At 41.4% G+C, this 12,109-nt stretch overlaps 1 protein-coding gene across 3 annotated transcripts in view; it reads left to right on the forward strand.

The window, feature by feature from the left end:
- Positions 1–8,196: 8,196 nt before the first annotated feature.
- The window catches only part of tubgcp6 (tubulin gamma complex component 6), a 34,168-nt gene continuing 30,255 nt past the window's right edge, over positions 8,197–12,109 (forward strand). Inside the window, exons 1-3 of one of the 3 annotated variants that reach the window (XM_079809310.1) lie at positions 8,197–8,350; positions 8,746–9,531; positions 9,613–9,776. In XM_079809310.1, coding sequence (XP_079665436.1) covers positions 8,779–9,531; positions 9,613–9,776 — 917 coding nt within the window. In that variant the 5' untranslated portion in view covers positions 8,197–8,350; positions 8,746–8,778. The remainder of the gene's footprint in view (positions 8,351–8,745; positions 9,532–9,612; positions 9,777–12,109) is intronic. The other 2 variants (XM_079809309.1, XM_079809311.1) reach the window with 2 other exon arrangements.

Genomic DNA, 12,109 nt, shown 5'->3' on the forward strand with positions numbered 1-12,109 from the left:
AATCACAGGTGTTTTAGCATCTGTTCAACAGCGCTCAAAATGCTAGACGGAAACGCTGGTAGCGTCACATTTTTAAAATTTAAGTACCGACTTGGTACCGAAGTCTGTACTTTTGAAAACACTAGTCCCAAATCAGAGGCTGCATCCTACGAAGGCCGCAAAGGTCGGACCGAGCGTCGTCAAATGGGACGGTTTAGCCTACAGATGATTGTTCTTGTTGTCTAGCACTAGCTACTGTGACAGATGCAACATTTTAAGAAGCCTTTGAATTGGGACAGCCTTCGTCGCACCGCTGGGACTCAATTGGCCTTTGAAGGATGCGACCTCTAAATTGGGATGCGGCTCTAGTAACGGCTTAAGGGTATTGTTAGGAGTTACATAACATGGCCATGACTGATTTTATTAAACCAAAAATCAAAAATGAAAATTAGCCCCTGATTTACTCACTCTCAAGCCATCCTAGGTGTATATGACATTCTTCTTTCAGACGAACACAATCTGAGTTATTTTAAAAATGTCCTGGCTCTTCTAAGCTTTATAATGGCAGTGAATGAAGTGAGTGAGTGAGTGAATTTGTACGCACCGTCATGCCAGTGACGCTTTTTTTGTAAGTTGAATATGGAAGGCGATCCGGAAGCTAGATATTTGTCTTGCAAAAACCCACCGATTCGCTTCGGAAGGCCTTTATTAACCCCCCAAAGCCGTGTGGAGCACTTTTATAATGGATGGATGCACTTTTTTGGTCTTCAAATTTTGGGCTCCCATTATAAAGCTTGGAAGAGCCAGGACATTTTTAATATAACTCAGATTTTATTAGTCTGAAAGAAGAATGTCATATACACCTAGGATGGCTAGAGGGTGAGTAAATCATGGGCTAATTTTCATTTTTGGGTGAACTACTTTTCATTACTGTACATTCATTAAATACTTTTCATTAAAGCATTATTTTATTATTGTGTCATCCTTTGCCAGAAAACATAGTCCCTGATATGTAAACTAATAGTACATTCGCATATAGATGTTAGCCTCGTGACATAAAACCCACAAAATTCCTGATTTTAAGGGTCTTTAAACAGGTTTTCTGTGAATGTGGTCCACAGAACTCGTGTGTTTTAGCGGTTCAGGGAGTTTCACAGCCTCCTCTGGTCTGAAATCGCAGCCGGTCACTGATCTGAGAGCTGCGGCATCACGGTAGCAGATGGCTTGCCATGTCGGATGTAGAGATTTCTCGGTTTCTGTTGAGAGTTGGGCGGCACTGCTTGCCGTGAAGCTCTTTGGCGCGGCCCTCCCTCTCTCTTCCCTTCCGCTTTAATACAACCAGCAGAAGCTGCGTTTGATCCTAACTGCATGTGTGATGCTGACTACACGCTTTCCCATCATTCTCTTTCATCTTAAAGGGATTGCCCACACAAAAATAAAAATGTGATCTTTTACGCAAACTCGCACTGCAAAAAAATGATCTTACTCAGTATTTTGGTCTTGTTTACAGTACAAATACCTAAACATTCTTGCATCATGATACTGTACATTTATTTGAAAATGTTTTGGTTTATGGTTTGTCAGGATGGTCAGTTTATTTTGTCAAAAAATTGAGGGAGTTTATGGTTAAAACAAGAAAAAATCTGCCAATATAGGGTAACAAAAGCAATCTTGTTTTCCCTTCGAATGAAGTATATTTTGTCTTGTTTTACGCATAAACTAATTAATTTTGCTTCTCAAGTAAATATATCGCGATTTAAAAAATTTTAGATGTTTGTACTGCAAAATTAGACCAAAAATTTTTCAGTGCATGTCATTCAAAAATTCCCTAGAACACAAAAGAAGGAATTTCTGAAGAATCTTCACACATTTCCTGCCATAAAGAGACAAAAAAGACGATTAAAAAATTCCTACTTTTGTGTTCCACTGAAACGGAACGACATGGCGATGAGTAAATTATTCTGGAATTTTCTTTTTTTTTTATTTATGACGAACTATACCTTTTAGCACAGATGCAAATCTCCGTAGTCGAGTGTAAAACGCTTCTTTTAACGCCTTTCTGTAGCCAAAACGTGCCTTAAAAGTGTTTCAATGTGACGGTGCGGTGGTACTGAAGACGTCGGGGTGGGTGGGGGTTTGGTAGTCGTGGGGCGTGTAGAGGTCAGAGGTCGTGGCGTACGTGAAGTGTGGTGTTAGACATCAGTAAGTGCAGTATTCAGAGGTGTGCTGTAGCCAGAATATGCCAATATATTTGAACATGCTGTATGTATAGAGCAAAAGCGCCGTTTTTAATACCGTGCAGATCTTTTGGGTGTTTGTGGTGAGTGTGTGTGTGTGTGTGGGCTTTTTAGGAGTTTTACTGCAGTGGGAAAAACGCTTGAGCTGAATAAATGTGCGGAGGAGAATGTCAAAACGTTCCCTCCGGACAGCTGCCATTACGTTTGGTCTTTATGCAAAAGGAATTATTGATTAGCACAAATGTTTTTATTATTGTACCGACCCGAAATTGTGTTTCAATGGTGTGTATGAACAAACATTCTGTACACAACCTTTTCTTCTTACTGCTGTGCAGTTAATATCATTATTTTATGTCCTAAAGAAAATATATGCCTTTGTATTAAAATGCAAATCTGTCTACACTGTTCTCCTGTGCGTTATGCTCTGAGAAAACTTGTTTGTTGTTGTCGACATTTTTTTTCCCTCCTTTCACTTGTGAATGTGCTGAGAGCAAAGTATTCTGGGATTGCGGAGGACGACGAATTCTCTTTCGGGCTCTCGGAGGACTGATGTCGTATGTGTGAACTATGCCGCCACAGGTCCAACATGCCATCCTTATGTGAATAAATATACACATCCATTTCTCAAGTGTTGGCTTTCGCCTCTTTTCTGGCCCCTGATCTAGAGGGTCTCTAATGATTCAGGTGCCATTAAGACATTATGTGACCTTTTAAGGATGAGATCTACATGGCATTTTGGTGTCGGCGCAGAAGTTTATGTCTTTAAAGGAGAGCGGAGCACAAGGAAAAGGTCCGAGAACCAGATTGGGTGGGATCAATATTCAGAATTAAGTTTCTGGGCCCTCATTTATCAACAGTGTGTAGAAAAAGTTCTATACACTCACCTAAAGGATTATTAGGAACACTTGTTCAATTTCTCTTTAATGCAATTATCTAATCAACCAATCACATGGCAGTTCCTTCAATGCATTTAGGGGTGTGGTCCTGGTCAAGACAATCTCCTGAACTCCAAACTGAATGTCAGAAGGGGAAAGAAAGGTGATTTAAGCAATTTTGAGCTCATGGTTGTTGGTGCCAGACGGGCCGGTCTGAGCATTTCACAATCTGCTCAGTTACTGGGATTTTCACGCACAACCATTTCTAGGGCTTACAAAGAATGGTGTGAAAAGGGAAAAACATCCAGTATGCGGCAGTCCTGTGGGCGAAAATGCCTTGTTGATGCTAGAGGTCAGAGGAGAATGGGCCGACTGATTCAAGCTGATAGAAGAGCAACTTTGACTGAAGTAACCACTCGTTACAACCGAGGTATGAAGCAAAGCATTTGTGAAGCCACAACACGCACAACCTTGAGGCAGATGGGCTACAACAGCAGAAGACCCCACCGGGTACCACTCATCTCCACTACAAATAGGAAAAAGAGGCTACAATTTGCACAAGCTCACCAAAATTGGACAGTTGAAGACTGGAAAAATGTTGCCTGGTCTGATGAGTCTCGATTTCTGTTGAGACATTCAGATGGTAGAGTCAGAATTTGGCGTAAACAGAATGAGAACATGGATCCATCATGCCTTGCTACCACTGTGCAGGCTGGTGGTGGTGGTGTAATGGTGTGGGGGATGTTTTCTTGGCACACTTTAGGCCCCTTAGTGCCAATTGGGCATCGTTTAAATACCATGGCCTACCTGAGCATTGTTTCTGACCATGTCCATCCCTTTATGACCACCATGTCCCCATCCTCTGATGGCTACTTCCAGCAGGATAATGCACCATGTCACAAACCTTGAATCATTTCAAATTGGTTTCTTGAACAGGACAATGAGTTCACTGAACTAAAATGGCCCCCACAGTCACCAGATCTCAACCCAATAGAGCATCTTTGAGATGTGGTGGAACGGGAGCTTCGTGCCCTGGATGTGCATCCCACAAATCTCCATCAACTGCAAGATGCTATCCTATCAATATGGGCCAACATTTCTAAAGAATGCTTTCAGCACCTTGTTGAATCAATGCCACGTAGAATTAAGGCAGTTCTGAAGGCGAAAGGAGGTCAAACACAGTATTTGTATGGTGTTCCTAAAAATCCTTTAGGTGAGTGTATTTTGTCCTACGAATTAATTTTTAGAATGTGCCTAAGTACAAGAAAATCAGTATTTATCAAACATCAAATCCCACATGTGCGTAAGTACCATGCTCGTTCACGGTCATTAGCATTCGGAAACGCCTCCAATAAACCATATATGGTGATAACACTTCCCTTTAAAAATCACATGATTGTGTTTATTCCTCACCGCAATAATGGCAAAGAAGAGGAACTTCACAAACACAGAACGAGTCGCGCAAAGACGTTTTAACAACAACAAATTTCCATAACAAATTATTTGCATGTTAACAGAATTAAATCCTTTTCTATTTACATCATTAAATACGTTGGTTAATGGTGCTTTTATGGCTATGTGGGTGCAGTCCATGGCTCCAGTTATGTTTGGGAATCTGGCGATAGCATAAAGGCCCCATTTTATTTCAGCTTGTTAAGGATTTCGGTAAGGGAACTGGATGTAGGTTGGGTCCAAGGAAATTATTGCATCCAACATTCCAAGAGGGACTTGAACCTGCTTTTTATGTGTTGTGTTGCTATTCTACCACTAGATTCTCTGCATAAGCATGCTTAGAGGTGTGCTTATATTTTCACACATTTCTAAGCATAAGTACAAGTTGGTAGTTCTCACACTTTGTGTGAACTTATGCACTCATTACGCTCAAATCTGTGCGTACACACCGTTGACAAATGAGGGCCCTGGTTTCTAAATGTTCACACACAAATTACATTTGGTTATCATTTACTCACCCTCATATTGTTCTAAACCTGTATGATTTTCTTCTGTTCAGCCAATATTAACAACACAAACCATGTTTATCCTATTTTCACACTGTCCTGTTTTTTGTGGATGAAGGTGTGTTACACAAACTGAACATCTGTTTATTTTGATTAGCTTCTAACAAGCGAGTTGATGGCAATAAAAAAAAGTGTTTTCTCCCCTGTAAAGTGTAACAAAGTAGAGTTAAAATGTATGCAAACCAATGAGAACGCCTCTTAGCAACCAACAGTACAAGGAATTAATGCGAGGCTGCATCCGAAATCACGTACTCTCTTGAGGAGGTACATGTTTTGATTAAGTAATGTCTTTGTGACTGCTAAAAAAGTACATTCTATATAGTATGAATGTAATCTGGACGTACATTCATCATGTTGTCATTATCATGTGACCTACCAGCGTCAGTTACGTCGCTTCACTGCCATTCACAAATCCTCATCCGTGGCCTCATGGGATAGTAAAGTGTCCATCGTATGCACATCTTGCCAGTAGTTGTAGGTCATCCGGGTACTTTTTGCTTACTTGCGAACTTCCCTAAGCACTTCCCCTCGGGGGAATCCCTGGCGCCATTTTAAAGTGCGTTCCACTTCGTGAAGTGGACGAGGGAAGTTTATGGACAGACCCTCGCTCCCTCGATTTTGACCGAGTCTACTTCATATGTACATTTCAGGCAGCTTCATATACCACAATGCAACACAATTGTGACGTCACGGCTTATCGCGTTTAATTAACCCCATCACAAACAACTCTATGATATATATTTATTTATTTTTAAACATTGAAAAAACAACCCAAACATACCTCTATACATATAGAATATACATATAGTATCCCCCAGAGTTAGATAAGTCCATTGATACCATTCTCATCTCTGTGTGTGCCATAACTCTGTCTGACGAACCCACCATTAGCCTAGCTTAGCACAAAGACTGGAAGTAAACGGCTCCAGCTAGCCTACTGCTCAATACGTGACAAAATAATTTTCCTATTTACATGTTGTGATGTGTGTAGTTACATCGTGTACTAAGACCGACGGAAAATGAAAAGTTGCGATTTTCTAGACTGATATAGCTAGAAACTATACTCTCATTCCTGCGTAATAATCAAGGAACTTTGTGCCGAAGGCCTACCATGGGTGCAGCAGTGCAATATATTACGCAGCGCCTAAAAATAGTCCCCTAGCACGCTCTCTGTGCTAGCAGGTTGTCAAGTTGGTTATGTTGACGGAAGTTAGTCTATTTTCCGGCACTGCGCTGCACCCATAGTACGGCTCAAAGTTCCTTGATTAATACACAGGAATGAGAGTATAGTTCCTAGCCATATTGGCCTAGAAAATCACAACTTTTCCATCGGTCTTATTACACGATGTAACTATACACATCACAACATGTAAATAGGAAAATGTTGGTGTTATTTTGTCACTTATTGAGCATTAGGCTAGCTAGAGCCGTTTCAGTCTTTGTGCTAAGCTAGGCTAGCGGTGGGTGCGTCTGACAGAGTTACACAGAGATGAGAATGGTATGGACTTGTCTAACTCTGGGGGATACGGTGAATAAACAAAAGTCCCAAAAAGTCAGCGTGTTTCCACAAGTGCGAGTATTTGGATGGGCCCAAACAGTATAACCATTGTGTCATTTTAAGACCCCCATTAAAGTGAAAAAAATATGCAAAACATGAGAACATCATTCAAAAGTGTTTTTGGAGCAGTGGGGGAATAGGACAGTGTTGAAACCAACGCATCTCAAGTCCTGAGCCCACCAAACGGATCTAAAGAGTGTCAAACTGAAATATTTCTTCACGATTTACACAGTAGACAGAAATCTAATCACACCTATTCCCTGTTAGATTTTTGTAGATGACGACACAGTTGAAATATAAACCCTTCACCTTTTATGCCTCTTGACTTGTGTAAATTCATAAAGTCCTAGTATTATACGAGTCTTTGTCTTTTAGTTAAACACAGGGAAGAGCAGGTCTGCGTGTGAGACTCTGCATCATAAGAGCTTCTGCTACCCATGATTCTATAACCGAATTAATCCGATCAGACCGTGTGGCCCCCCTGCATGGGCGCTGAATTAACTTAGTCACGATTCCATGCAACTGGGCCTGAGCCTTGAAAAAAAAAACAGCTCCGATTTTTCACATGCTGGGAAAATAAGAAGATCGGGCCCTTTCATTCTCACTGTGAGAGCCATCACTCAAGGAAAGCCCACTCTGGCAGGTGTTTGTGTTTGTATTCACCTGCAGTGGTGTCTCACCCTCAGATATTAATGAGATTTCTTCGGCTTTGCCTTAAAGGGAGACACAGACCCTCAAACACACACACACTCAAGGATTCTCCCTCGGCTGCGGTTCAAGAAAACCTCAGAAAGTGAAAAGGGGAATTGTCATGATTAATAATGTAGTGCTTGACCACAAACAGCTGTAGCTTGTGGATGTGTTCAAGGCATCTGCATATCTCACAGGAGGCAGAGGCAGAGTTTGAACCTGAATAGGGAGTTGTTGTTCCTCATGCTCTGGGACATCTTCCCCAACTCTTCTTTGGCTTGTTAGAAAGTTCACTTTTTGGTCTGTTTTCCCTTCGGGCGAAATGAACCAGCCTGTTTTCACCTCACCATCAAAGTTCATTTGGTATATAAAACTGTATTATTGCCAGTGCATTCAGAGCCATTAACCAAAATAATACTACAAGATTCATAAATAACTGACTTGTTGCCAATAGGGTGAATTAAAAATGTAGTGTAGGCTACTCTGAGTTATATGTACTAACAGTAAACTGGGCCACATAAATACTCAATGCACTTTCAGTCATTTTGAAGGAGTGTTGTTTGATGAGAAATAATATTAATAAGAGAATGTTTATTCACATATAGAAAAAGAAAACTTCGTATGAATGTAAACAGATTCATACATTAATGGAAATCTTGATAACAAAACAAATGTATGATTCGCCGCGACGCCGCTAGGGGACGCTCTAACCGGAAATGTGCAGGTCAGGCAGTGCATATCAAGTTTGATCCAATGGAATTACTGAGTGGGCGCCCACATGTCCCTGGTTTAGCCAATGAATGCACAGTCTCTTACGTTTCATCCAATGAGCGTACAGCGAAGGCGGGACTTCGGTGTGTAGCGCGGCGGTCAAGGAAATCTAGCTCGTGTGTTTATGCGCGTCAAATGCTTGTTTTTTTATTGCCAATAATATTTATTCACTAATGCGGAGTAAACATTTGCAGCTCGGACAGCTTAAGCTCGAGTTCCAACGTGAGTAAATGATCTCGGACACATATATGTGAACGTGCTGGCGTTTGTTCGCCGCTGTTGTGTTTGTTTACTGCCTTCGGTATTAAATATGTCAAATATAACGTGTTTATCTGCTAAATAAATCAGTTATGTGTCTAATAAACCTTAAATGTTCACATGTAAAGACATATTTGAGCTGTTTGCTGTGGCTATTGTGTTTGTATCATGTATGTTTCATTCATTGAAACAGAAAGGCATACTAATATTACAAATAAGATAATAATACATAAACAAAAGGTATGAAGACACTACCATTTAAAACAAGAGAAGTAGAAGCGTAATTAAAGACAATTTATATTTTTAAGAACTGTATATTCTCTAGTATGAATTCCATAAATGTAGTTTGTTTCGCACAGGTTTGGCTGCCATGATTGCGCGCTCTCGCTGAGATGTCAGGTTGCCACGGCAACAGCGGCAGCATCACAGGGCTGCTTGGCGCGCTCTGCGACAGCAGCATCTCCGGGTTGTCATGGAAACGTCGCGCTCTGGGCTCAGTGTCGCGGGAGTCGGTGCGTCGGTCCCTGAGGAAGCGTGCGTACGGGGCGCTGCTCGCTGGACTCTTCCAGGACGGGTCGTCCAAACCAGCACCGAACGCCCTGGCGAACACACCCGCCCGTAATAAAATACTGATGATCTCGTTTGACCTGCGCGTGTCCGGCCACGATGAGGAGGCGGAGAGGTTGGAGGAGCTCCTGGGTCAGCTGCAGGACGGGTCGGGACTGTCTGAACTCGATTCAGTCCTGGAACTCCTGGTGCAGCTGGCCGGGTCCGTGGCTCCGCCCCCTCTGTCTTTCAGTCGCGACTACATGCGGCGGGAGCGTCCCGTGCAGCGCAGACCCCCCTTGGGCGGGTACCTGAGCCAGGACATGCAGCGGTTGGAGGAGAGGGCGTGGTCTTTGATCTGTGGGGAGGAGTGGGGTGTTTTCGGTGGCGTCTGCAGGACCCTGAGCATCATGGACGCTCCACCGGGCACAGGGTTGCTCGGACTGGGGCGCAGACCGGATGTCGAGGAGAGGTTTGAGAGAGAGACCCGACTGTCACTGTTTGGTGCCCTACAGCACTCCAGAACCGCAGATATGGACATCCGACTGGACCTGCCGCCCGTTCCCAGTAACGCAGACATTACTGGACTCAGCATACGGGTTAAGATACTGCATTTATACACTCTTCTTTATTATATGTTTTAGTCCTTCCTGGTATCATATATGTGGCCGTTTCTGCAGGTTCCTCTGTGTCTGGATCAGTCTGATGACGAAGGCTTCCAGTCGGCCTCTAATCTGACTCCTGATTCCCAATCCGAGCCGAGTCCCAGCCCTGAGATCGACGTATGGGAGGCCCTTCGGACGTTCGTGCCTGGCAGACGACGCTGTTGGGAGAACATTGGCTGGTAAGAGAGATTTGACCAGAGTCGGGCTGTAAAAGTCCAAATTTCAGATCATTATTACTTTCAGAAATGAATACACTCAAATTGTGTCATTTTAAAAGCCTGATCTAAAGGGTTATTCTTAAAGGGATAGTTCACACAGAAATTAAATTTCTGTATTTAATTATTAGCCCTCATTAGGGCTGAACGATATATCGTTATCGTATCTATATCTAGATATGAACTTTCAAGATATTACTATCGAAAAAAAGCAACGATATAGACGATATAGATTTCCCCTCTCCGCGCTCGCCCTGCATACAACTCTGGCAGTCACAACAAACATCAGTTTTACGAGTGCCCTTGAATGCACCGCTAAAGCCAGCACGCACACACTAACAGGGACGTGGGAACTATATTGTGAGAGGGGGGGGCGGCGTTTCCATGGTGACGCGCCATTGCTTGTCACGTGACACACCGTAGCAGCAACAGCGCTGAATGAATGACGATCTGCTTTTATGTAATTTTTTCCTTTTTTATTCAGAATATTCACAAATGTGTAATATTCATGAAATATCTGATATTCCGATTGTCAAATACATGCAAGTGGAAGTATATTGTTGTTTAAACACCTTTATAACGACGGCGTTAGTTGAGCTGTATGCGCGATGGGCGCCGCCGTGTTAGTTTGTGCCGCAGACGCAGTTCAGAGAATCGGATCTGTTGGATTTACAACCTCTATGTTTACAACACGTGAATTCATCCACTTCTCCCGAAACACTTAAAAGTAAGTGGCTGGTGAACTGGGAATAGAATAGAGTAAACATTGAAGTTACTTACACAATTTGTATCCGATATGAATAAAACGTGTCGAATTATAATGGAAAGGATTATTATTACCTCTTCCATAGACATCAGTGTGTATTTTACAAATTCTAAATGTATTGTTTTTTTAGTACTTATGTGAATTTATATGTTTGAAACCTAAAATAAACAGTATGTGGTTGAAAACACTGAAAAGTTGTGATATATGACAGCTCTGAGCGCGCCTGTCTCTGGCTAAATTCAACATTTTAATTTAGCAGTTGATCATGTGATGCACTTGATCATAGACTGGACTGATTACACTGTGATCGTACGTGCGAAAGGCTTAAAAACAATACATTTTCTGACACAAATTTTTGAAATGTAGGCTTAAATCAATCACATTTTAATTCAGATTCTGGTTTTCACCGAACACGTAGTCATATCGCATTGTATCGGTATCGAGATATCTGGCATGAAAATCGAGATATGAAATTTTGTCCATATCGTTCAGCCCTAGCCCTCATGTCGCTCCAAACCCGTAAGAACATCTTCGGAATATTTTTAATTAAATCTGAGAGCTTTCTGTCTCTCCATTGAAAGTTTTTGCAACTATCAATTCATAAAGAAATCCTAAAACTAGGGATGCACGATATTGGATTTTTGCAGATATGCAAAAGGATGCTTGTTAAAGATAAAAAAATAAATATTAATAAAGTTTAGAGTTGGGCGATGTCCCCTAAATTGGCAGTTGACGATGTTTAGAGTAAAACATTGTGATGGTCGATGATATCATCGTTTGGGGGGATATGGGGGGGGGGGGTTACTATATAGTTACTATATCTCTTTACATAAATACTTAAAAACTATTGTTTCGTTATTTTAGTAAGCCAATTAATGACTCATCCGCGGCTGCACGTGAGGGAAAAGTAGCTTCCTTCCGCTTAAGAAGAGGTTGTGCTCTTTTTATTTTAATATATCTCTTTACATAAATACTATTTTCTACTTAAAAAATATAATTTTGTTATTTTACTAACCCAGTGTTTTGTATGTGAATGCTGTTTCACGTGAATATTACCACAGGAGTGAAGCACAAAACTTTGTTTAGCCTACAAAGGAAATAAATTAGCAGTTAAATGTTACATCGCAGCCATGAAAGCATCGACTATGGATTCATGCCGAATGAGAGAGCCCAATTTAAGATTTGTCTGCTTTTTTATTCTGATTTGCAATCTGCCCACCCGATTTTCCGTGAATTTTATTAGGAAATGTTATTATTTACAATAGACCTAGTCCATTTTATCCCAATGGACATGGACATCTCGTTTCTTTTCCCAAATCTTCACTCACGTCGCACCCATTTTCGCAGGGGATTATAAAGGTTTCTTCTTTTCGTTTGCTTATAATTAAGTCTATTATAACTATTCACATCCTTTACTGTGGTAAAGTATAAAACACTTTAGGACGAATACCTTTTTACTTCAAATTTGATTAAACACAGGTTGTTCTTGTTATTAAACTTGTTAAGTTTATTTGAATAGCGCATTTCACAC

The sequence above is a fragment of the Gobio gobio genome (genome assembly GCF_949357685.1).
Source record: "Gobio gobio genome assembly, chromosome: 25".
NCBI classification, from domain to species: domain Eukaryota; kingdom Metazoa; phylum Chordata; class Actinopteri; order Cypriniformes; family Gobionidae; genus Gobio; species Gobio gobio.